The sequence below is a fragment of the Callorhinus ursinus genome, unplaced genomic scaffold (genome assembly GCF_003265705.2).
Source record: "Callorhinus ursinus isolate GAN/ISIS: 27379988/994484 unplaced genomic scaffold, GSC_fseal_2.0 scaffold90, whole genome shotgun sequence".
Taxonomy (NCBI): Eukaryota; Metazoa; Chordata; class Mammalia; order Carnivora; family Otariidae; genus Callorhinus; species Callorhinus ursinus.
In genome coordinates, this window is record NW_027397152.1 from 2,818,358 (window position 1) to 2,842,638 (window position 24,281).

Here is a 24,281-nt window from a genome sequence, read left to right on the forward strand (position 1 = left end):
TTCTGCCTGAGTTATCTCAGTTCCCAGAGTGTGAGACACAATGTAGTTTTTGTATTTAGTACCAGGTGTTCAATAACATTTAATTTTGGAATAAAGTGATGCACCCAGACTTGGTTGCTGTCACTCTGGGATATAAATATAGTGGACATATTGAGTTTCCTGTTGTTAGCTGGAGAAAGAAAACTTTGTAATTTTGATTTGTTAAAAAAAAATGACAGGCAACAGAATGTATATAAAATAAACCTTATTCTTTGAGATTTCTAAACTTTCATCCTTCAAGGAAATGGACATGTGCTGAAGAGCTGATGAATAGTCGGCCATGACATTATTCTGCCTTATTCTTGACCCAAGTCCTTGACATTTTCTTCCAGCTGCTGCTGACTCCAGTTATGCACAGGATGGGGGTGGAGAGAGAAAAGGGTCAGGCATCTCAAGATCATCTGTGAATCTAGGTATTGGTGTCTCTTACGTAGTTGTCAAATTTGCAGGCTGAAGAGCTGTGATTTCTGCAATCAAACTATCCATTTGGAGTAAAAATCTAGAGTGGCTGTGAAATTTGATTCTTAGAGATGAAGGCTTCTTGCTTTCAGATTTGGGAATTTCACTGTTTTGTTGTCTTAGCTTTTCTCATCAATGGGGGAACTATTTATGACTAAGCTTTGTTGAAATAAGAACTTTTCATATTTCCACTATTAGTTCTTACCTGAAATAGAAGAAAAGACAAAAACTAGATTAAATGAGAACCTTCTATTGGTTCTGCTGATACCTGAGGCTGAAGTGACAGCTAAGAAAGAAAAGAGGCTGAGTGCAACCTGAAAAGTGGATAAGTCGTGGTGCTAAACTACAGTCTGGAGTTATACTAGCAGATTAGATGGAAAGTCCCCTGAAATATACCATGTGCCCTGTGGTGTGGTATACAGGGCCCCACCACCTCATAATGCTAATAGCCCTGCTCAAAGCTGCTCCAAGTGGGTTAGCCAGATCCCTACCACCTCCTCCCTCTGGATCAGTTTACTCTACATTCTACTCTTCTGGAGAAAAATGAAGGCCTTTACACCTCCCAGGAGATGTGCCTTGCTTCAAACATGCACATTCAGAAACAGTCTGTTCTAGAAATGAGAGCGTATTTTGCATGGAAATCCTGCTCCTAAATACGTCTTTTTTTTTTTTTTTAAATAGGAGGGTGGTGCCAAGGGAAGAGTCCTAGAATGTGAAAACCAGCAAGGTCCTTAGACACCATCTGTAATACTGTGATTTATAATAAGAAATGTAAATTTGGTCTTTGTTCCAGTTTCTGGCAGAACTCCTAAAATGCTTGGAATCAGTCTTTTGTTATGTTAATGAGGTGACTTTTGGAAAGTCCTGGAAGGATGGAAGGTGATTACCTGGGGGAACCAACCATATGATTTGGAGAGTTGGAACTTTTAGTCTTAACCCCCGACCTCTGGGGATGAGAAAGGGGCTGAAGTTGACTTCAGTCATCAACTGCCAATGACTTATTCAATCATGCCTATGTAATGAAGCCTCCATTAAAAACCCGAAAGATGGGGGTTCAGAGAGCTTCTGGGTTGGTGAACACATAGAAGTGCTGGGAGAGTGGAGCTCCTAGAGAGAACATGGAAGCTCTGCACCCTTTCCCCTTGACTTGCCCTATGCATCTCTTCCTTCTGGCTATTCCTGAGTTATATCCTTTTAAAATAAACCAGTAATCAGGGCTCCTGGCTGGCTCAGCCAGTAGAGCATGTGACTCTTGATCTTGGGGTCATGAGTTCCAGCCCCAAACTGGGTGCAGAGATCACATACATACATACATACACACATATATACATGGAAAAAATAAACCAGTGATCTAGTAAGTGAAATGTTTCTCTGAGTTCTCTGAGCCACTCTAGCAAATTAATCAAACCCTAGGAGGGGGTTCGCAGGAAACTCTGATTCATAGTCAGATATATAGGGTGACAACCCAGATTTGCTACTAGCATCTGAAGAGGGAGCCAGGGTGGGGGACAGTCTCATAGGACTGAACCCTTAACCTCTGGAATCTGATGCTATCTTCTACTAGGTAAACCTAGTAGGTAATGTCAGAATCGAGTTGAATCGTAGGACATCCAGGTGGTGTCCCAAAAATTGCCTGTTGGTGTGGGAAACAACCCCCCCCCCCCAAGTTGGAATTGGTACCGGAATTAATTTACCATCCAAGTACAGTTCCACCTTTGGCCATGAGGAAACAGTGGTATCAAGAGGCAAAGTATTAACTAAAGCCACAAGACCTATACATGAAAATCCTGAGACTAAAATCCACACCTTGAGCCTTTTCACTATGTTACAAAGTTGAAGCAAAGGGAGAGGAAAGGCTCCAATCTGGAGGAAGCCAACAGGCTCCGACAGTGTATTGGGTACCTTAGCTGGGACCGGAATAAGACTTTATAGGAAGTCTCTTTAAGTATTCTTCTTAAGAGATTACAGAGAAAGAAAGGAATCATCAGAAAGAGAAAAGGGAAAATTAGCAAATAAAGAGCAACGTTAAACCCTGGACTGATCCATTTACACCCTTTAGAGACCAATATTCTATAATGTTAATTCTACATCAGGTTGTTAGAGTAGGCAGTTAAGTTCTGACAGGATACCTGGAGGTCAACAATGAGGAAGTCATGGGCAGATACTGGGAAGGTCAGAGGCCTGTCCCTGCAGCACTCCACAAGAAGCTGGATCAAACCAGACCAGCCAAGATGGCAGATGCCATCACAGGAAACCCTGACCAAATTAGGAAGAAAAAGCCAAAACCCTGCTTCCTGCCCCCTAGTTAACAACTGTGAATATAAGACACCCAACCCCCAGGGAATGCTGCTCTCATCTCTCTCTCTTGAGCTTGCCTGCTCTCACTTCTCAAGAGTGTACTTTTTTGCTTTAATGAACTTTTCTTGCTTCCTTGCTTCTTTTTTTTTTTTTTTTTACTCATCTACTGCACTGCGTGTCTGTCTTTGAATTTCTTCTCGTGACAAGACCAAGAACCTTGAGTAACTCCTTTGGGTCTTGGCTGGGTGGAAGCACCAGGGCCGGAGGTCTCTCCAGTTCACATGGCAAAACACAGTTGCTACTAGGAACATTTGTAGGAATATTTCCACTGGATCAACTAACAGAGTTCCTAAGTGAAAACTGAAAAAAGTAATTTATCATTCCTAGATGTTCCTTATCACCTAATCCTTTCCAAACTACTTCTTTGGGAAAGATTTTTTTTAAAGGTTTTATTTATTTATTTGACCTTTTTTGGGGGGGAGATTTTATTTTTAAGTATTTCACTTCAGTATAGGGAAGGCAAATATAAATTTGTTTCTTAAAGTTTTATTTTTTTATTTTTATTTTTTTAAAGATTTTATTTATTTATTTGACAGAGAGAGAAGCAGCAAGAGAGGGAACACAAGCAGTGGGAGAGGGAGAAGCAGGCTTCCTGCCGAGCAGGGAGCCTGACTGGGGGCTCCATCCCAGGATACCTGGGATCATGACCTGAGCAGAAGAGAGATGCTTAACCGACTGAGCCACCCAGGTGCCCCTGTTCCCTAAAGTTTTAGATTTTTTTGCTGTTATATTCTCTTTAGGGCAGTAATATCTAAAAGCTTTTGAAGGTATCAGATTTGGTGTGAAGATTATTTTCAAGTTAAAACATCTAAAATCTTGGGTGCCCGGGTGGCTCAGTTGGTTAAGTGCCTTCGGCTCAGGTCATGATCCTGGACTCCCAGGATGGAGTCCCGCATCGGGCTCCCTGCTCAGCAGGGAGTCTGCTTCTCCCTCTGGCCCTCCCCCACCATGTGCTCTCTCTCTCTCATTCTCTCTTTCAAATAAATAAAATCTTAAAAAAAAATCTAAAATCTTATCTGAATTTCCTTTATCTGACTAGAGCAGAACATCCCAAAAATACAGGTGCCACATGAACCACCCCCCACCCTTCCAAGAGAGTTTCCTGAGAATTCAGTGGCATGGATACAGACTGTCCATTACCAATAGCATCAAAAGTCCAAAAGAATTTTCCATACTTTTCCATGAAGCCCTGAAACCCTTTGTTAAGTTGGTATACAAGCTTTTACCTCTGGGTATTCTGGGAGTTATTCATTACAAAGCAATTCCCACATGCATATGTAAAGGAATCTTGTCTTTTCTCCTGTTTATTTATCATTAGTTTATCTATCATTAGTTAATTCAAAGGTCCTGGACCATTCAAACCTAAATGGGTGGAGGAAAAATTTTGCCCCAATACTCTTTTAGGATTTTGTTTAATGAAAAGACTAATCAAAAGCAAAATTTTTCAAATTGCAAATGGAACCACTAGTGGGTTGTAAAATCAATATAGTAGACTGTTTACTACAGGTTTTACTTAAAGAACCATGAAGGATAATACTACATATGGCCCATTATATATAGTAAGGTTTTTTGTTTGTTTTAAACATAACATTGGGTTACAAAGAATTGTACTGTGTCTTGTGGTCAAAAAAATCGGAGAAACTGCTCCAGATAGACTGGTTATAGATCTAATCCATCCATCTACCTCTTCTCTTTTTTCCATGCTATACAAATAAGACTGTTGAGAGAGGAATGCAAATCACATCAATGGCTAGTGTCGGCCTTTCGTAAGAAACTGCACATTTGAGATACTTCTGTATTGGTAAGCTGAGATCTTAGTAGATTGATGGTCCTTCTCATTGGTAGCCACATATTTGAATCACCTAGGAGCTTTTTTTTTTTTAAAGATTTTATTTATTTATTTGAGAGAGAGAGAATGAGAAATAGCACAAGAGGGAGGAGGGTCAGAGGGAGAAGCAGACTCCCTGCTGAGCAGGGAGCCCGACGTGGGACTCGATCCCAGGACTCCAGGATCATGACCTGAGCCGAAGGCAGTTGCTTAACCAACTGAGCCACCCAGGCGCCCTTTTTTAATTTTTAAAAAGATTTTATTTATTTTTTGTCAGAGAGATAGAGAGAGCATAAGCAAGGGGAACAGTAGGGGCAGAGGGAGAAGCAGGCTCCCTGCTGAGCAGGGAGCCCAATGCAGGACTCGATCCCAGGACACTGAGACATGACCTGAGCTGAAGGCAGATGCTTAACCATCTGAGCCATCCAGGTGTCCCTCACCTAGGAGCTTTTAAAAACTAATACCCTAAACACATGTGAAACCATATTAATCAGAATCTCTAGCTGTGGTATCTAGGCATTTGTGTTAGGCAAAACGTTACCAGGTTCTTATAATGACAGCATGATTTAAAGCTACTTAGGAGACCTGCCCTATTTCCCATGGTTCTCTTTGTTTCTCTCTAGCTGTCCCACCATGGGCTTCTTTCCCATTGGACCTAAAGATTTTAATCTTCCTTCTTATGGTCTGAGGTGAATCTTTCTTTCTCCATTGGATTTCCAAGGCAAGGATTTCCTTCTGTTTATCTACCTGGGTCTTTACCAAGTTCACCTCCAGATTCCCTTTGCCCAAAGCTAATTCACCACAAAGGCTCCCTCAAGTCAAGTAGCTGGGCTTTCCTATGCCTGTAGTCACTGGGTGCTGTAGGACTGACATGAACTCCCAGGTCCTTCCATTCTCTGAAGCCACCAGGCAACTGGTTCCAGGAATCTGAGGACAGTCCTATTTAGAAGAGTCCTTGGAAACAAAAGCAACATAGGTACAAGAAGGTAAAAGAAGGGGCGCCTGGGTGGCTCAGTCGGTTAAGCGTCTGCCTTCAGCTCAGGTCATGATCCCAGGGTCTTGCGAATGAGCCCCACGTGGGACTCCCTGCTCAGTGGGTCAATAGGGAGTCTGCTTCTCCCTCTCCCTCTCTCCCTCCCCCCACTTGTGCTCTCTCTCTCACTCTCTCTCAAATAAATAAATAAAATCTTAAAACAAAACAAAACAAAAAAAGAAGGTAGGGGCGCCTGGGTGGTTCAGTCAGTTAAACTTCTGCCTTCAGCTCAGGTCATGATCCCGGGGTCCTGGGATCAAGCCCCCACATTGGGCTCCCTGCTTGGTGGGGAGCCTGCTTCTCCCTGTCCCTCTGAAGCTCCCCCTGCTTATGCTTTTTTTCCTTTCTGTCAAATAAATAACTAAATAAAAACCTTAAAAAAAAAGAAGGTAAAAAGAATCTTGGGTGACCTTTCTTAACGGGCACCTACCAGATCAGGCAGGGATGTCTACTGGGTTGGGCATTGTACACAGCAAAAACACAGTAAATGCTGAGTCTGGTGTATAGGGGTTAGGCTGAAGATATTTTGCAGGTTTGTAAATATTTTTGCCAATCTGAAGGCAATTTGGTTTGGTTTGGCTTTTCTCAATAGGAAGAGCTGAGAACCGTAAGGCAATTGGAATATTAGAGTTTGCAATAAATTTGTATTTTGCCAAGGATCAATATAAGCTATACTTATTTCAATTTTTTAGTACTTTATTTTCATCAGTTTGAAAATTGGGGTTTTGCTCCTTTTAAGCTCATGGTACCTATCTGGTCCTCACATTTCCTCAAAGACTACTGACCTAAAATCTAAATTCTGTTTCCTTATTCTTTCAGCATTCTAATCAGAGTTTATCTAATCTTGGCGAATTTTACTCAATTAAAATAACTGTTCTCTTATGTCTTCTCACCTTCGAGGATTGTTCTTTTTTTCTCAGGCTTGCATTCGTGAGCTGTGGTTTGTACCTAAACGGTGGATTTCCCAGAGGTACTCCTTCCTGGAGCCTGGGGTCTGGGGGCCTGTAGAGGGAGCACCTACGAGGTAGCCCTCTCTAGATTGAGAATTATGAGTCATGAGGATTTGGGTAGCTGTGGCCTCCCTATCACCTTTTGTTTTTATAGCTGGGTATGGCAAGAGAAAAGAAGGCTCTGAGAGTGACCTTCTCTTGGGGGTTTTGACCACTTACCTCTGGAAATACGATTCAGGTGAGCCAAAAGGCTCAGACTTTTTCCCCTGATACCTCTGTTTTCATTGTACAGCTGGGCAACAGACTCCAAGCTCTGCCTGTTGAGGTTAGACGTGTATCCTAGTCCAGGAAATAATTACAGTTTAGGCAAGTTAAACACATTCACTTGAGATAATGCTTTCTGCAATTCCTTTTCCCCTTCTTTCTCAGCCCAGAAGAAAACCCTGGGGACTCAAAGGTTGGGACTTTAGTGTAATGGGACAGAAGCTTAATTTTCACAAGGCCCTTAACAAATGCCAGCTCATTCATTAGTATTATCACACCCAATGGCTGAAATTATGAAGTAGACTTTTCTCATGACATAGCTGCTGCTCTGGTGTGGAAGAGACTCAGTCACTGTTCTGGGCCAGCCCAAGACTGAGGAATGATGGCCTCTGTGTGAGTGCAATCCAAGAGGAGGATGTGGGGAGAAGAACCACGTTAGGGACAATGAAGAGTAACCAAGACATTAGAGAGGGGGATGAGGACGGCAGCAGCAGGGACCCTCACTCTGCTGAACGTGGTACTCAGCAACTTGAGTTCTACTGAATGACTGCCACGCAAGAGGAGAGGAGCAGCAGAAAGCATATAGCAGAGGAATCACAAGAAGGGCTTTGGAGGTCAGACAACTCGAAGATGGAGGGATAGCTCAACCTTGGGGCAAATCTCTATCTGAGCTTATTTACTCATCTAAAAAGTAGGACTATTCAGGGGCACCTGGGTGGCCTAGTCGTTAAGCGTCTGCCTTCGGCTCAGGTCATGATCCCGGAGTCCTGGCATCGAGCCCCACATCGGGCTCCCTGCTTCTCCCTCTCCCACTCCCCCTGCTTGTGTTCCCTCTCTCGCTGTGTCTCTCTCTGTCAAATAAATAAATGGAATCTTAAAAAAAAAAAAAGTAGGACTATTCATACTTGCCCTATTCTCCCTAGTTGGGCCATTTCTAAGAGTAAGTGAAGTAAGGTATATCAAGTTCTTGCAATCTGTGAAGCCCTGAAACACATGACAAGTCCTTAGAAAGATACATATTGCCAGAAGCAGGCCGACTTGAGCCGCCCCTACCGTTTCCTTGGTCAGAAATGCTGAGATGATGTTCCAGCTTTTCTTGAAGGCAGTCATTGATGAAAATAATTTCCTTCAGGTGCTGGTGCAGGCTCTGGATCTCATCTTCTGCAGCCATTCCACCAGGACAGGGAATGAGGTAGAAGATGGAGAATCCTCATCACTAATGGGGGTGGCCAAGGGCCTCTCAGCAAGATCCCTGCCTTTTGCCATTCTTCTGCCAACTTCCTCTTTCATCAGGGAACACCAGGGGACTTCCTTTAACAGCCCTTAAAGGCCTTCAAACAAAGCATGGTCCAATGCTAAGCAAACTCCACAGGACCACCTCTCATACAAGGATATGGGAAGTATAAAGGAGATTGACACAAGGCGGGAAAACACCAAATAAGCCTTCTGAGTAGGGCTTATCTAGTACTGGGAGAGATGTGGCCACTTTTTTTTTTTTATAAAGATTTTATTTATTTATTTGACAGAGAGAGACACAGCGAGAGAGGGAACACAAGCAGGGGGAGAGGGAGAGGGAGAAGCAGGCTCCCCGCCGAGCAGGGACCCCAATGCGGGGCTCGATCCCAGGACCCTGGGATCATGACCTGAGCCAAAGGCAGACGCTTAACGACTGAGCCACCCAGGCGCCCCGAGATGTGGCCATTTTTCACGTAAGACTTTCAGGTATTAGTTAATGTCTCTACTAAATACCTCTCCCACATGATTTATGACTGGACATCTTTAATAGATGACAAAGACCTCCCTCGACATCTCAAGGTGAAATGGGAAATAGGAATGAGGAAGCCTTTGTAAGGGGACTGCCTGGGTAATAAAAAGCACCCACCATTGGCAAAAAGACAAAACCTGACATGGCTTATATCACTATTAAAAAACTCAGCTAACACTGACTGGATTAAGATAGTCTCTTTCTGAGGGTGCCTGGGTGGCTCAGTTGGTTGAGCATCTGACTCTTGATTTCCTCTCAGGTCATGATCTCAGGGTTCTGAGATCAAGCCCCTCCTAGGGCTCCATGGTGAGCACAAAGTCTGTTTGTCCCTCTCCCTGTGCTCCTCCCCCTGCGTGCTCTCTCTCTCTCAAATAAATAGATAAATAAAATCTTAAAAAGTTTCCTTCTCATGCCTACAAGAGGACACAAGACATATAATTCTCTAACAATCCAAACTTTTATCCCCAAATAAAGTCGAACAGTCAAAAAAGGGAATGGAGATGAAGGTTGGGGTTTTAATCTACACACACACACACACACACACACACACACACACACACACACACAACCAGTGAAGCTGTGACACCTAGGGGCTCTTAAAGCACTGAGACTAGACCCACAGACATTTTTTAAAAATGGTATCACACAAAGGATGGGAACCCTAGCTACCCAAGGGCTGCCAAAAGATGAGCCTTGTCCTTAGGGAAACCACCTGATATTCTGGTACTCAGATGGAACCTTGTAAGGAAGCAAGTCATCTGAGGGGAGATGAAAACTAAAGATTGGAACCATGATAATGCACCTCCAAAAATATGGGCAAAACTGCTAGTATTTCTCAGGCAGTTAGAAAAGCTTAAGGGACACTGTTCAGAAACTATAATTAGCAAGAACATTCCCAGAAAGCTAAGATGTTTCATCTTAGAGGAGGTCTATTAGATTCTGTACACATGCTGAAGTGGTAGCAGAGAGTCTGCCATGATCCCTTCACTCTCAATCTGACTTGCATGGAGTCCATCAGCTTGCACATGCCAGTGGGGACCAGAGTGACTGAGGTGAAGTGTGGACCAGGAACAATGCAAATTACCTGACCCACCAGGGACCTGTACTTGAAACTTGGTCCCAGAGCTATGTTCAGCCTAATAATTTTTTCAAGGTTAATCTTTAGGGCCTGCCTGCAGAGATGATCTCATTCAGCCTAGACAGAGGTGGTAAGCATGTAGAAGCTACTGGAGCTTTATTCTCCATTTTTCCAGTGTTGGTGGAATTTTATTCTCTTTATAATGGGAGTACTCACCGGTGACTTCCGCAGCAGAGCTGGCTTCCTGCACATCAGAGGGGAAGGCACTGCTGCTGGGAGGCTGGTGAGAGTCACAGCGACTGGAATGAGTCAAATACCGTTCACCTAGTGAGTCTTCCGAGACTTCATTCTCTTCTTCCTCCTGGAGCTCCCTCCTGAGCCTGGGGTGGGGGCAGGGAGGGAGGTAAGACAGGAGATTAAACTAAGGCAACCTGGAACCACAGCTTCACAGCTGGTCCTATCTGAAGCTCCTGGAAGAGACACCAGAAACCAAAAAAGCCATCTGGATGAGAGAGAAAGCATAACAATCCAATAACCCTTCTGACTAGGGTTACTGTGCCTAGAGTTGGGTAGAAGGGAGCAGCAGGTGCTCAGTGTGCTGACCACATAACGTGGATCAGGAAATAGACTCAACTACTCTCAAATACACTCATGACACACAGAGACCTTAGAATGCTGTGGCCAACTTTTGTTTAAAAAATATGAAGTAGGGGTGTGTGGGTGGCTCAGACGGTTAAGCGTCTGCCTTCGGCTCGGGTCATGATCCTGGGGTCCTAGGATTGAACCCCACATCGGGCTCCCTGCTCAGCAGGGAGCCTGCTTCTCCTTCTCCCTCTGCTGCTCCCCCTGCTTGCACTCTCTCTGTGTCTAATAAAAAATTTTTTTAATTAAAAAATAAAAATAAAAAAATAAAAAATATGAAGTGGTCCACTGAATTAGGGCTCCTGAGACAGTGTCTCACTCTGGGTTTTTTTGTTTTTGTTTTTTTTTACCATACAGGTTTTTAGACTACAGAAACCAGGGATCTCTGGCCTTTATGTCAGACTGACTCTAGCTAATTAAACTTGATGAATTACTAGGAAATGGTAACCAATACAAGAACTGCACAGAGAACAGACAACATTGTTTAAAAGGACAGACACATCATTGTATGATGAATGAATGAATGAATGAATGAATGAATGAAATAGGTACAATCAGCAGTTTCTGAGTTTTTTTTCCTGGATCTGGGACTTTGGCCTTTTGGTCTCTTGCTTCTGGAATCTTCTCTAGACTTCACCATTCCATTACCGGCCCTTTCAGCATTCAGTTACCTGGGTGCCAGAGGCTCCTGTCCATCTTCATCCTTCTTATCATTGTGATTTTCTACAAACCAAAAAATAGAAACAGCTAGTCAGAAATTGAGCAGGTCCCATTTCACACATTACAAATATGAGGGCCTATATGATCAGAGACGTAATACTCCACATGTTTGTTCAGAATGCTCTGAGAGAGAGGCCTTAGGTTATGTCTTCAGAGAAGTACTCTGGCAAGCTTTCCTGAGCAATACTGGACGGTCTCTTCCTGGTGTGGCAGATCATCACCATGACATCTGCTACCAAGTCAAGGCAAAAAGTTGAAAATGTCTTTTGTCCAGTGCACAGAATACTCGTTCAGCTGCCTTCTGGACTTCTCCAGCTGTAACCTTCATTTTCGCCACATAGCTGGTGGCTAGACCATGGTTGTGTGTCCTTTTAGGCTCTCATAAAGAACACACTGCAGTCTCTGAAGAGCAATAACTTCAGGAGAACCCACTGAACCTTTCTAACCAAATCTTGACAAAGGCACTTGTGCATGCCAGAGTGTGTGAAGAGAATCTTCCCTCCTTTTTTTCCTCCTTTTTTCCCCCTGACCCCACCTAGAGACCAGCACAGTTGCTGAACTGTATTGTCAAGGCAGCTGAAGAGTGACCTGAACCACGAAAGAGAATCTAACTCTCTCATCAAAAGAACCGGGAAAAAGGGACCTCTTGCCTAAAACGTGTGAAGAGTGCTCCCTTTTATTTTCTATTTCTCAATTTTCTTGCCTCCTTGCTCTCAAAGTAGCCTCAGTCATGCAGAACTGCAACACATTGTGAGAAGAGAAATCTCTGAGAAAACTCAATCTTTCTAAACAGAGGAACTTGGAAAAGGGACCCTTGGGAACTTGAAAGTATAGAAGAAATACCATAGAGAAGAGAGGCTGGAAAACGGTCTATGAGCTGACAAAAGTACCAGGATTCATCCACAAACCGAATATGTGTGGAATAGGCCCAACAGATCATGACAAAGGATTAGAGAACTGAATTACCCCATAAACCACCACCTACTCCAGACTAAGCCTGAGTAACATATTTGCTGGACCAACCCAAACAGCAGCATATCAAAGGTACTGAACGCTCGCCTGACATTGGAACCACTGCCTATAGAAGGTGAGACAGACTTGGGAGTCTGACCCTAATGGGGTTGATTGCCTGCTAAAAAATAATTTCCAGGGGTGCCTGGGTGGCTCAGTCGTTAAGTGTCTGCCTTTGGCTCAGGTCATGATCCCAGGGTTCTGGGATCAAGCCCCAGGTCGGGCTCCCTGCTCAGCAGGAAGCCTGTTTCTCCTTCTCCCAGTCCCCCTGCTTGTGTTCCCTCTTTTGCTGTGTCTCTCTCTGTCAAATAAATAAATAAAATCTTAAAAAAAATAATTTCCGGAGGGTTTTAACAGGACCCATTATATATATATGATATAATATTCAACCATTTCAGTAAATGATTAAAAAGCATTTGATAGAATTCAACATCTATTCAAAATAAAACTCTCAGAAAATAAGGAATAAAAAGGAATTTCCTCAAATAAGGTGGAAACATTTCTTGGTTGGACCACGCCTCCTCATGTTTGCATTAGGAGACATAATTTTTTTTTTCCTGTTGTCAGCAGTCACCATCATAAAACAAAAAACAAAAGATTTGTTTGTTCATTCAAATATGAATAAATAAAACAAAAAAATCAAAAAGGGAACTTCCTCAACCTAATATGGCACTATGATCATTAATTAGGAAACTCAATATTATTTTAAGATTGATTTATTTGAGAGAGAGTGGGGGAGGGGCAGAGGGAGAGAACCCACACAGGGCTCAATCCTAGGACCCTGAGATCATGACCTGAGACAAAACCAAGAGTCAGACACTCAACCGAATGAGCCACTTAAGTGCCCCAGAAAACTCAGTATTATTAAAAATGTCAATTCTCTTCAAATTTTTCATAAATTCAAAGCAATGCCACTCAAAATCCCAAGAGGAATTTGTTGCTGTCACTTTTTAACAGATAATGGCAAGCTGATTGTAAAATTTATGTGGAAAGGCAAAGGACCTTGTTTTAGGAAAAGAGTTCTTAGATATAACCACAAAAGCATGATCCGTAAGTTGGACTTCATTAAAATTAAGAAATTCGGCTCTCTGAAAGACACTGTGAAGAGACTGAAAAGATAAGCCATAGTCCAGGAGAAAATATTTGCAAATTTAATATCTCATAAAGGACTTGTATGCAGAAATGTAAAGAACCCTTAAGACTTGATAATAAGAAAACAAACAACTCAATTTTAAAATGACAAAATGTTTGAACACTGGCTTCACCAAAGATATAAGGAGAGTCCATAGGCATTTGAAAAGATCCTTAAAATCATTAGTCATTAAGGAAATGCAAATTAAACCACAATGCCTTCCCTGCCCCCATGCTTATTAAAATTGCTAAAAAGACAAAAAGCAAAAGAACAACAACCTGAAATTATCAAAAGTTGATATTGGGGAACAACTGAAATTTTCACACATCGCCAGTGGGAATCTGAAATGGTATAGCCACACTGAAAAACAGTGTGGCAGTTTCTTCTTCACATACCACGTGACCCAGCAACCCCACTCTTACATATTTACCCAACTGAAGTGAAGTGAAAATGTATTTTCACACAAAAACCTGTATGTGAATCTTTATAGCTATTATTCATAATTGCCCGAAACTGGAAATAATCCAAATGTCCTTCAATGGGTAAATAAATAAATGTAGTATATCTATATAATGGAATAGTACTCAACAGTAGAAAAAGAAACAAACCACTGATACATTCTGGAGATGGAAAATCTGTAGGAACAGAAAACAGATTCAGTGGCTTCCAGAAACTGGGGCGGGAGACAATGGTTGACTACGTAGAGGCACAAAGGAACTTTTAGTGGTAATGGAACTATTCTGTATCTTGATTGTGGTGGTGCTTACACCACCCTATATGCATTTCTGAAAGCTCACAGCACTGACACTACAGTGGGCCATTTTACTGTAAATCAATTATCCTTAAAAGAAAGAGGAAATGTCTGTGGGGGCTCACCCTGGGCCCAGGTAAGCCCCGGTAGGTATTTCTACCTGATAGCATCACCATCAATAGGCTGAGAAGGGCACAAAACAGTAGGACATCTGGCTAAAAAGTCACTCTTCCTGGAAGCATGGAGACTTATGTGAGGCTAGAATCTTTGTGAGGATCTAAGGGTCTCCATAGCCTGTAAGCCAACCTACCAGTGGTGAGTTTGCTGGCAAGGTTCTCTGCCAGTTGGCTTCCTTGGGCCAGTTGTTCACAGAATCTCTGTCCCTGGTAGCGGGCAATGTCAGTGCTCCTGAAGAGGGCTTCAAAAGACTTGACCGTGCTCTTTGTATGCTGAATGAAAAGATAACAGACACCTTTCCCTTCCTGTATCCTCTGTCGTAAGTGGGTCAGTTCTCGCGCCTGAGCCTGAATTAGGGGATCATATTTCCTAAAGTAAGAAAAACAAGTAAAATGTAACAGTGCATAGGTTATGGGAGTTTCAGCAGAGACATCTCGTAGAATGCCACTAAGGAATTTCCCAAGTTGAATTTTTACACAAGTTGTATGACTTGCCTCTGGCAGAGGGAATGAGGAAACAGCATTGGGTTTGTTTCTTTGTTTTTTATGAACTTTACTTTGAAAAGATGCCCCTTCAGTTCTTCAATTCAGCCCACATCCATTTCCATGGAATATATATCATCAAGCATTATGCAGAAAGTGGCGTGCACACATGCACAAGCCAGATATAGAAGTGTGGATGGGTACATGTGGTGTTGATTCAAAGGATGAAAAGAAAAATCAATGAAAGGGTCAAGAAGCATAGCATTCTTTTCAGTGACATGAAAATAAGCCATAATCAGTAAGGAGACACTAAAGAGTAAATAAAGTTCTGAGTTACAACAATTACATCATTCTAAGTGGGTTTTCACCATTTTCTAATGATTATACAAATATTTTGCATGGATTCCAATCTAAAATGCAAGCTCTCTGAGGCTAGAGATAGTGCCACATATTACGCAACTTACAGTACCCAACAGAGTGTGCATACACAAGTAGGTATTCAGTTAATACCACATAGAACAACATAATCCTAAAGCTGGACTAGACATTTATAGTCATCTACCTCATCTGATGCCTGAATCTCCTCCCTGCTGTCCTACTAAGTGCTAGTCTCCAGATTGTCTTTCAAACTCTATTCCATAGAGCTTCTGTAAAGTGTCAGAGCTGGTGAAGGCATAGACTAGAGAACAGAGGCTCTAGACCTAGGCTTCCTTCAATCAAGTATCTCTGCTTTAGATTTTACATATTTGAGCTTCTCAGATTTCATTTCAACAAAGGGTTAAAAGACATCTTGAATGCCACAATCTGCCTTACATGTGAAACCCTCTGAGGATAAACAATGCTAGTACTCAGTATTAAATTATTAATAAACTATTTTCCAGACAACAGCTGCTTGATTATCTATATACCCAATAGCCCTACCAGTTAGTACTCCACATAGTATGATACTTAGAAAAAAAAAATCAAGGTTGAGAAGGAGAAACATTTTTGTCATGAAAAGACACTTTGGAAAGCTTGGAAAATATTTCTTGTAGTAGAAAATGTTAGTCCATTAATGACAACCACCACACCTATAAAAAAATAAAAGTATAGGGCGCCTGGGTGGCTCAGTTAGTTAAGCGACTGCCTTTGGCTCAGGTCATGATCCTGGAGTCCCGGGATCGAGTCCCACATCGGGCTCCCTGCTCAGCAGGGAGTCTGCTTCTCCCTTTGACCCTCTTCCCTCTTGTGCTCTCTATCTCTCATTCTCTCTCAAATAAATAAATAAAATCTTTAAAAATAAATAAATAAAATAAAATAAAAGTATAGAGGTGCCTGGGTGGCTCAGTCGTTAAGCGTCTGCCTTCAGCTCAGGTCATGGCCCCAGGGTCCTGGGATCGAGCCCCGCATCAAGCCCCACATCGGGCTCCCTGCTCAGCGGGAGGCCTGCTTCTCCCTCTCCTACTCCCCCTGCTTGTGTTCCCTCTCTCGCTGTGTCTCTCTGCGAAATAAATAAATAAAATCTTTAAAAAAATAAGTAAATAAAGTATAACAATTACAGAAAATATTTGTTGAGAGCTTCATGTGTGTCAGAGATAGTTCTAACTTGTAATCATGCATTTAATCTTCATAACCCTCTGAGGGTTATGATACTGTTAGTATTTTCATTTTACAGAGGAAGTTGTACCTCAGTTGAGGTAACTAAGATTCAGGAAAGTTAAGTAAATTTGGGGCGCCTGGGTGGCTCAATTGGTTAAGCAGCTGCCTTCGGCTCGGGTCATGATCCCAGGGTCCTGGAATTGAGCCCCACGTTGGGCTCCTTTCTCGGCAGGGAGTCTGCTTCTCCCCTGCCTGCTGTTCCCCCTGCTTGTGCTTGCTCTGTCTCTCTCTCTCTGGTTCTCTCTGTGTCAAATAAATAAATAAAATCTTTTAAAAAACAGAAAGTTAAGTAAATTTGCCCAAGGTCACACAGCTAGAAGCCACATTGCTAGTACTCCATCTCAGGTGTCCCTCTCCATTTTATTCCTATGATATTTAAGGGAGAACCCTAGAGACCTAACTACACTACCCCCCAATTCCCACAGCCCCGCCAGTTGTCTTTATCTAGTTCTGTGCCCGCCGCGTACTTCTCTATCCCTCTCCTTGGACAAATGCGCTCTTTACACTAGCAGCCTGGGCTGCCCCACTTCAAATAGTACTTCACACTTTCCCACACAGGTACCTACTTACCCAAGCCTTGCAGCTGGTGTCATCTTCTCTGCCAGCTGCCTGTCAAACTGTACTTCTTCCTCCAGCACGGATTCGATGAGGCCTTTGTACTCTTCACACTCTGAGAAAACAGACACACCTGCCTCAGGGGAAAGCTCGACATGCTGCTGTGCTCGCTGCCTTCAAAGGAGGAAGCAGGGTCCATCCCTGGCAACCAGGCTCCATGCTGGGAGCTCCACATCTCATTCCTCAATCTCCCAGACTACATGGCATTTTATTTTTTTTTAAAGATTTTATTTATTTGACAGAGAGAGACACAGCGAGAGAGGGAACACAAGCAGGGGGAGTGGGAGAGGGAGAAGCAGGCTTTCTGCTGAGCAGGGAGCCCCAGGACCCTGGGATCATGACCTGAGCTGAAGGCAGACGCTTAACTACTGAACCACCCAGGCGCCCCTACATGGCATTTTAGGTATGAGGAAAGAGAAGCTCATGGGCAGGTAACTTACTCAAGATAATTGAACTGGAAGGAGACAAGTCAGAATTCATATCCCCTGAGGTCTGACTCCAAATCTTGGGCCACTTTACCAAGCCTCTAGCCTCTTAGGGAAACCATTAACCTGGGACATGAATGAAGTAGTGATTTCCTGTGTGTTGGGGAAAGCTCCAAAGTCTGTAGGACGGATAGTTCTCCCATGTTGAGAGTTTCAATAATCCCCCCAATATTTCAAAGATATCCAAGTATCTGGATACAACTGTGTAATATGTATACGGAGGGGAAAAAATCTGAAAGATATATGTTCCAATGCTACCAGGTGTTGTGTTAGAATAGAGGGAGAACTAATACATAGTGCTTCCATGACACTGTTCTAGTAGATTTTCAAGAATTATTATCATGTAATCATCACCACTAGCTAAAAAGGTAAATATTATTATTACCATTACAGATGAGGAAAGTGAGGTACAAAGAAGATAACTTGGATTTGACCCCAGGAGTCTGGCCCAGGATACATGCTCTTAATCACTGCACTGTATTATCATTATACTAAGATCTAGGGTGATATCTCCTTTCTTCTCTAGCTTCAAAAAATTTGTCTTCAATTGTGATTTTAATGAATAATGTAAAAAAAAAACCCTTATATTTCCACACCCCAAAGTTCATCTTTTCCTTCTTTAAGATTTTATTTATTTATTTGATAGAAAGGGCACAAGCAGGGGGAGTGGCAGGCAGAGGGAGAGGGAGAAGCAGGCTCCCTGAGGAGCAGGGAGCCCGAAGCGGGGCTTGATCCCAGGGAGCAGGGAGCTCGATGTGGGGCTCGATCCCAGAACCCTGGGATCATGACCTGAGCTGAAGGCAGTCACTTAACCAACTGAGCCACCCAGAAGCCCTTTTCCTTCTTTAAAAAGTAGGCTTTTTAGCTTTTTTCTCCATGTCTAGTAAGTTGGGTAGCAAATTTTATCCCCCATTGATTTATTGAAAAATAACTGTAGAAATTTGAAAGCAAACTCTACTTCAATATTAGCAAGAATCTTCCTCTAATATTCCTCTCTTATGTGTCCTCACTTCCATCATGGTTCCTTCAGTCACTACAGCTTCCTGCTGCTTCCCCTCTGGCCCCCCCCATTACCCACAGGTTTGGGATTGTCCAAGGATTTCCAAATGTGAGAGCTGAGGGTGGAAAGGGAAGGGCCAGCTCCTCCATTCTCATTTTGGCTCCACGTCTCAAAGCCCAGATCCTGGACTAGCTTGCTGTCTGCAAAGTTCATATTCAGGGAGAGATTGAAAAGGTGTTACAGAGTCTCTGATTTTCCTGGAAATACTTTCAATCTCACCAGAGTGTGAGGAACAGCTTCTTAAAACTCATATGGGAGGGTGCCTGGGTGGCTCAGCTGGTTAAGCGACTGCCTTCGGCTCAGGTCATGATCCTGGAGTCCCCGGATGGAGTCCCGCTTCGGACTCCCTGCTCGGCAGGGAGTCTGCTTCTCCCTCTGACCCTCCCCCCATCTCATGTGCTTTCTCTCTCTCTCAATCTCTCTCTCTCTCAAATAAAATAAATAAATAAATCTTTAAAAAAAAAACTCATATGGGAAAAAAAGTCTTGCTCCAGGCATCAGGACTTCCCTCTGCATCTGCTATTGATGTTCTGATCTCCAGGTATCTGCGGTTCAGTGGGGAACAGACAGCTTTAAGCTCTTATGGCAGATCGAGAATACTAGTACAGTCCTAGGGCAGCTAGCACAATGCTTTGCAAAGGGTACTTAGTAAAAGTTGGAATTGAATCCCGAGATATTTAAGCCAACAGTGATACTATATGTTTCTAGAATCTGACACATGTTCCTGAGAGAGAAAAGATAGTTCAGTGCCTGAACCAGGGTTTTAGCCTCTCTGCCTCCCTACCTCTCACTGTAAACTCTACTCCTTTGTGCCTCAGTGTTTCCATCTTCTGCAAATTGAGGGTAAAATACCCACTTCTACCTTTCCAGGAGTATAGTCAAGATGAGATTAATTTTGATGGAGAGAGAAGAATAAAGTTTGGAGAGTGTTTAGTTTCTCATAGGGAAGTTAGACAATCATTTATCACTCTGGTGACTGTGAACCCATAGGGCTTACTGTATTTCTGCAGCTGGTTGGCCAGGGTGTAAGCAGTAGCTTTGGATATGAGGAATTTCTCCGTGAGGTCTCGGAAGTTCTGTTCGTTTTTTTCCAGCTGGGAGCACAAGTACTGGTTGATTTCCAGAATGCTCATTTCTGTCCTCGGATCAGAGAAAGTGGTGAGAGATTCTGCCATGCTGAAGCTTGTGGTGGTAGAAGAAGTAGAGCCAGGACCTGGGGAGCAGAAACCCAGTAAATAATTAGAAACAAGTGAAGAGATTATGGTGATGGCTGCAGTGCCTGGTAAATTACTAAAAATCATTAAACTGTACAATCCTAATAAGTGAGTTTTATAGTTTGTAAATTATACCTCAAAATTTCATTAGGTGGGGAAAAATGGACTTAAACAGGTCTAAAGTATGCAGATGTAATTCATACTTACTTTGGGGCCAAACTTTGTCAGCATTCCATAACTGTAAGAATTCTTAACCACAAAAACAAGGTAGAAGATACCAGAGCTCAGAGCCTGGAGCACTTCCTGCAACTCAGCCTCTGGTAAGAGTGCCAGACGGAGTACCCAGCCTGCCAGGTAACTCTTTGGAGTCACAATAACAGAACTGGAAAGTGGGGGGTGTCATGGAATCTTAGGGACCCCTGTCTTCCAGTTGCTGAGGCCTCGCTGATACACAAGGTCACCTGGTCTGTTGAGAAGGTCACCACTGATGGGGAGTCCCCCCCAAACTCCCAGCAGCCACTCTCAGTGTTTGTGCGCCCATGTGTTGATACCACACCTCTTTCTAAAATTTAAGCATATTTTTCATTGTTTATTCTTGTAAGTGCATAGAAAACATGAAGGAATCAATATTTTCCCAGATTCTTTCATTGTCTTAAGGACTGTCATGAAGTCACTTCACTTTTCCGTCAGGAAAAATTTAAAACTTTTTGGTAGTCTTGGTGTTCTTCTTTGGTTCTCTAGCTTTATTCCACATCAGTTTGATATTATAAGAAAAATTCTGAGTATAATATTCAGTGCGTGAATAATTAATTTACGAAGATTTCTATCCTGTGTCTGAATTTTCTTCTTGCCATAGCCCAGGGTTATGTCTGCTTCTTTTCCCTCATTGAGGAAATATATTGGCTTTTCATTAAACTTGGAAGTCGAGTTTGACATCCCTATTTCCTAGCCCCGCCCTCCTCCTGTATGTGGGGATCACTTTGTGTTTTAATCTCTATATACATATATTGTGATTGTCACTTAACGAAATTCTGTCTAGCTCCACAGGGTATCTTTCCCATTTGTCAAAGTCATTGAAAGAGTTTTTTTTTTTAAGATTTTATTTATTTATTTGACAGAGAAACAGAGAGAGAGCACAAGTAGGCAGAGCGGCAAGCAGAGGGAGAGGGAGAAGCAGGCTCTCGCTGAGCAGGGAGCCTGACGCAGGGCTCGGTCCCAGGACCCTGGGATCATGACCTGAGCCGAAGGCAGATGCTTAAGGACTGAGCCACCCAGGCGCCCCTGAAAGAGTTTTTGTGTATGTCTTTGAATACATGTAGTGGCCACCTTGGGATGACTTATAAACTAATGTTACTCTTTTTTTTAAAGATCTTATTTATTTATCTGATAGAGCACAAGCAGGGGGAACGGCAGGCAGAGGGAGAAGCAGGCTCCTTGCTGAGCAAGGAGCTCAATGTGGGACTTGATCTCAGGACTCGGGCAGGGAGAAATTTTTTTTTAACAACAGAAATCACACAATGAGGTGGTGGAAGTGAAAACAACTGTCAGCAATCTCCAACCAACACTAAATACAACCAATTACAATGGATTCAAATCCTCTCAAATTGGGTGTAAAAGTTAAGTTCCAGCTACGGCAGTGTGTTAGACAGAAAAGGGCTATATATTAAGAATAGTACAAGTCTAGGGGCACCTGGGTAGCTCTGTCATTAAGCGTCTGCCTTCTGCTCAGGTCATGATCCCGGGGTTCTGGGATCAAGCCCCGCATGGAGCCCTGCATGGAGCCAGGCCCGATGCCTGGCTCCCTGCTCAGCGGGAAGCCTGCTTCTCCCTCTCCCACTCCCCCTGCTTGTGTTCTCTCTCCCTCTCTGTCAAATAAATGAATAGAATCTTAAAAAAAAAAAAAAAGAGAATAGTACAAGTCTGTACCAGGCTAATTGTAAGGCACTGTAAGTGAAGATATGACTCTCATACAAAGGGCAGGAGGACACTTTTAAATTGGTTGAGGAAGTGATATTCTAGTGTCTACAGGACATGTCAAATTGTTTTTCCCTGACTGCCTTCTGTGGCCAAGATGGTGTGATGAAGGAAAGAAATTTGGAATTTTCACTTTTTATCCATCCTGTATAGGTCTCTGCTATCATCACAGTTGATAGCAGTTTAAAGACATCACAGTTTAAAAGCTGGACTATTTTTTCCTTGGGCTTTTCTAGACACTGAAAAGAAGCTTCAGAGGTGAGAAACTCAATTATCACCCCAATTTTCCATTAGTAACTCAGCGCATACGCAAAGAGCCAGCCTCCTGAACTTTCATAAAGAACTGGTGAAAAAAAAATGGGAGGAAAGTGTTTGGGAGGCACCAAGCAATGGAAGGGCAGAGTTTGCTTCAGCCAGGGAGGAAATTAGCTTTCCATAGGTCCACACTAGATTTAGGACCAGACACAAGAGTCTGAACTAATTTTTTTTTTTAGGATTTTTAGTAATCTCGGGTGCCTGTGTGGCTCAGTCATTAAGGATCTGCCTTTGGCTCAGGTTATGATCTCGGGGTCCTGGGATCAAGTCCTGCATCCGGCTCTCTGCTCTCTCTGCTTGGCAGGAAGCCTGCTTCTCCTTCTCCCACTCCCCCTGCTTGTGTTCCCTCTCTCGCTGTGTCTCTGTAAAAAAAAAAAAAAAAAAAAAGATTTTTAGTAATCTCTACACCTAACATGAGGCTCAAACTCACAACACTGAGATTGAGTTGCATGTTCTACGAACTGAGCCAACCAGGTGCCCCATTTTCTGATATTTTTCTAGAAGTCTACTATCTACTTGGGAAGAGATTCCTGCTACCCCCCCCCAATTAGGCTCTTTCAAATCAGGTATTTTGATTTGAGTGTCATTACTTTATAGTGCTACTTTACATAAATCCCCTATGCAAGTCTTTGCTGCAAGTGTTTTCTATGTGCTACCTGTTTTCCAAAGAGAAGAGCTGTGTAAAGCTGTTTTAGAATTGCTTTTTCAAAGTCCTTCCAGAGACTTGTTCTGATTAGACCTACTCCAGCAGTTGAGAAACAAGCATCAGTGGTTCAGTAGCAGAATTCTGGCCTTCCTTGTGGGAGGTCTGGGTTCCACTGCTGGTCAAAGGAGGGTTTTCCTTGCACTTTTACGTGTCCAGTGCTTCTGTTGGATTATCTATTGCACTGGCAGGACAGGTTATTACAGGGTTGTGGGTCTCAGGAGGCAACGCTAAAAAGGAAAAAGGGCAACTATACCCCTTAGGTTAATTCCAGAGCAGAACAGGCTCTAACCAGGGGATTTTTTCAGAGCTCTCTGGCTTTGAAAGGACAGGTGAGTATGGTGGGTCATTTTGAATACTTGAAACCAAAGCCATTGCTACTTCTGATCTTTCTGCGGGCAGATGTCTGGAATTTTAGGCGACGACAGGTCACTGATTAGCATGCTGGGTCTTGGGTCTGACCACTGAGCGTCTCACTCTGGAGTGAGTATCAAGAGATGAAGATCCAGGAAGGAGGGAAACTGTGGAGCTCAGCAGATACCCTGGTGATTGGGGAGGCATTAGCCGCCTAAGGAAAGGAAAGGTTTGTGTGGAAGAATTAGCGTGAACATGATGAGGGAAGCTACAGAGAAGGGGCCTCAGACTTTTCTGTGGAAGTGGAAGTAGGCCCTTGACTTTGGTGGTCTTGGTAAAATTAAGGACAAGAATGAGCCCCAAGTGAGAGCAGCACGTTCAAGAAAAGCATTATCACCCCTGCTTATTTTACATTCCCCTAAGCAAGACTTTTGGTAAAGCAGCACCGGGGGAGGGTCATGACAGTCGCTGGCTCTGGAGGTGAGCAGCAGGAGGAGACTCTGGAAAAGGCTCTTGGAGTCAAATCGTTTGTTTAGGCCTGTTTTCACCAACTCCTTTCCTCAGCAAAGAGTGGGCGAGGTTGCCGAGGAGAGGCACCCATGAGACCCGGGGTCCCCAACATCACCCGGCGGACTCCGGGGGACGCAGCAGCCGAGGCGGCGCGGACCGAGACCGCTTTCGGGAAGGTTCGGCGGCCCCGAACTGGACCCCGGGTCTTCCCCCTACGACCCGCCGCCCCGCGCTTCCACCCTACCTCCGCCGCGGCTCTGCACGCTCGGGCCCTAACTGTTCTCTTGGACGCCGGCCTTGCTCCCGCCACACAGCCGCTCGGTCGGAAACTCGTGTGTCTTCTTTCGTTGGCCGCGGCCCTGGAGCCACGCTTCTCCTTGCGGCCCGCTTTCGGCAAACGACTCCCCCGGTACAGGCGGCGAGAAGGACTCCACTCGCGAGCCCCGCTCCGCTAACGCTTCAGGCTTTGGGACCGTTAACCTCGGGACCGGGCCTGGGCCGCCGTGGACACTCTCCCTGCGCTCTGCGCGTCAAACTAGCCTCTTCCGCGCCCGGCCTCCAGGGGCAGGGGCAGCGCCGGGCCCCCTCAGCGCGGCCCCTCTGGCCGGTGCGAGCCCTGCGCCCCTGCGTGCGGCCGGCGGACCAGCTCCGGGCGGCGTCGATTCAGTGCGTCGGGGCCGGCGACGCGCAGGTGCGCGATGCGCGCGGACGCGGGCGGCGAACT

The 24,281-nt window shown here is 43.8% G+C and overlaps 1 protein-coding gene across 3 annotated transcripts; it reads right to left on the reverse strand.

Moving 5' to 3' along the window:
• Window positions 1–229: 229 nt before the first annotated feature.
• LOC112813268 (NBPF family member NBPF6-like protein) lies at window positions 230–24,243 on the reverse strand. Of its 3 annotated transcripts, none has more exons than XM_025858312.2 (9): window positions 23,802–24,243; window positions 19,485–19,700; window positions 16,898–16,997; window positions 14,341–14,576; window positions 11,088–11,139; window positions 9,991–10,154; window positions 7,985–8,092; window positions 6,887–7,006; window positions 230–703 (listed from the first exon to the last, which is right to left on the reverse strand). In XM_025858312.2, the coding sequence occupies exons 2-9, from the start codon at window positions 19,660–19,662 to the stop codon at window positions 693–695; spliced, it is 969 nt and encodes a 322-aa protein (XP_025714097.1). In that variant the 5' UTR covers window positions 19,663–19,700; window positions 23,802–24,243; the 3' UTR covers window positions 230–692. The 3 variants fall into 3 exon arrangements, with proteins under 3 accessions (XP_025714097.1, XP_025714098.1, XP_025714099.1); XM_025858313.2 differs by lacking the exon at window positions 23,802–24,243 and adding an exon at window positions 19,909–20,040; XM_025858314.2 differs by lacking the exon at window positions 7,985–8,092 and having other exon boundaries at window positions 23,802–24,241.
• Window positions 24,244–24,281: the final 38 nt, after the last annotated feature.

Excerpts from the sequence above, each read along its gene's own strand:
- LOC112813268 (XM_025858312.2), bottom strand. The coding sequence starts at position 19,662 with ATGGCAGAATCTCTCACCACTTTCTCTGATCCGAGGACAGAAATGAGC. Across the intron at positions 16,998-19,484 it reads CAACCAGCTGCAGAAATACA|AGTGTGAAGAGTACAAAGGC; the intron begins GTAAGCCCTATG and ends CTGTTTTCTCAG. Across the intron at positions 14,577-16,897 it reads ACACCAGCTGCAAGGCTTGG|GAAATATGATCCCCTAATTC; the intron begins GTAAGTAGGTAC and ends TTCTTACTTTAG.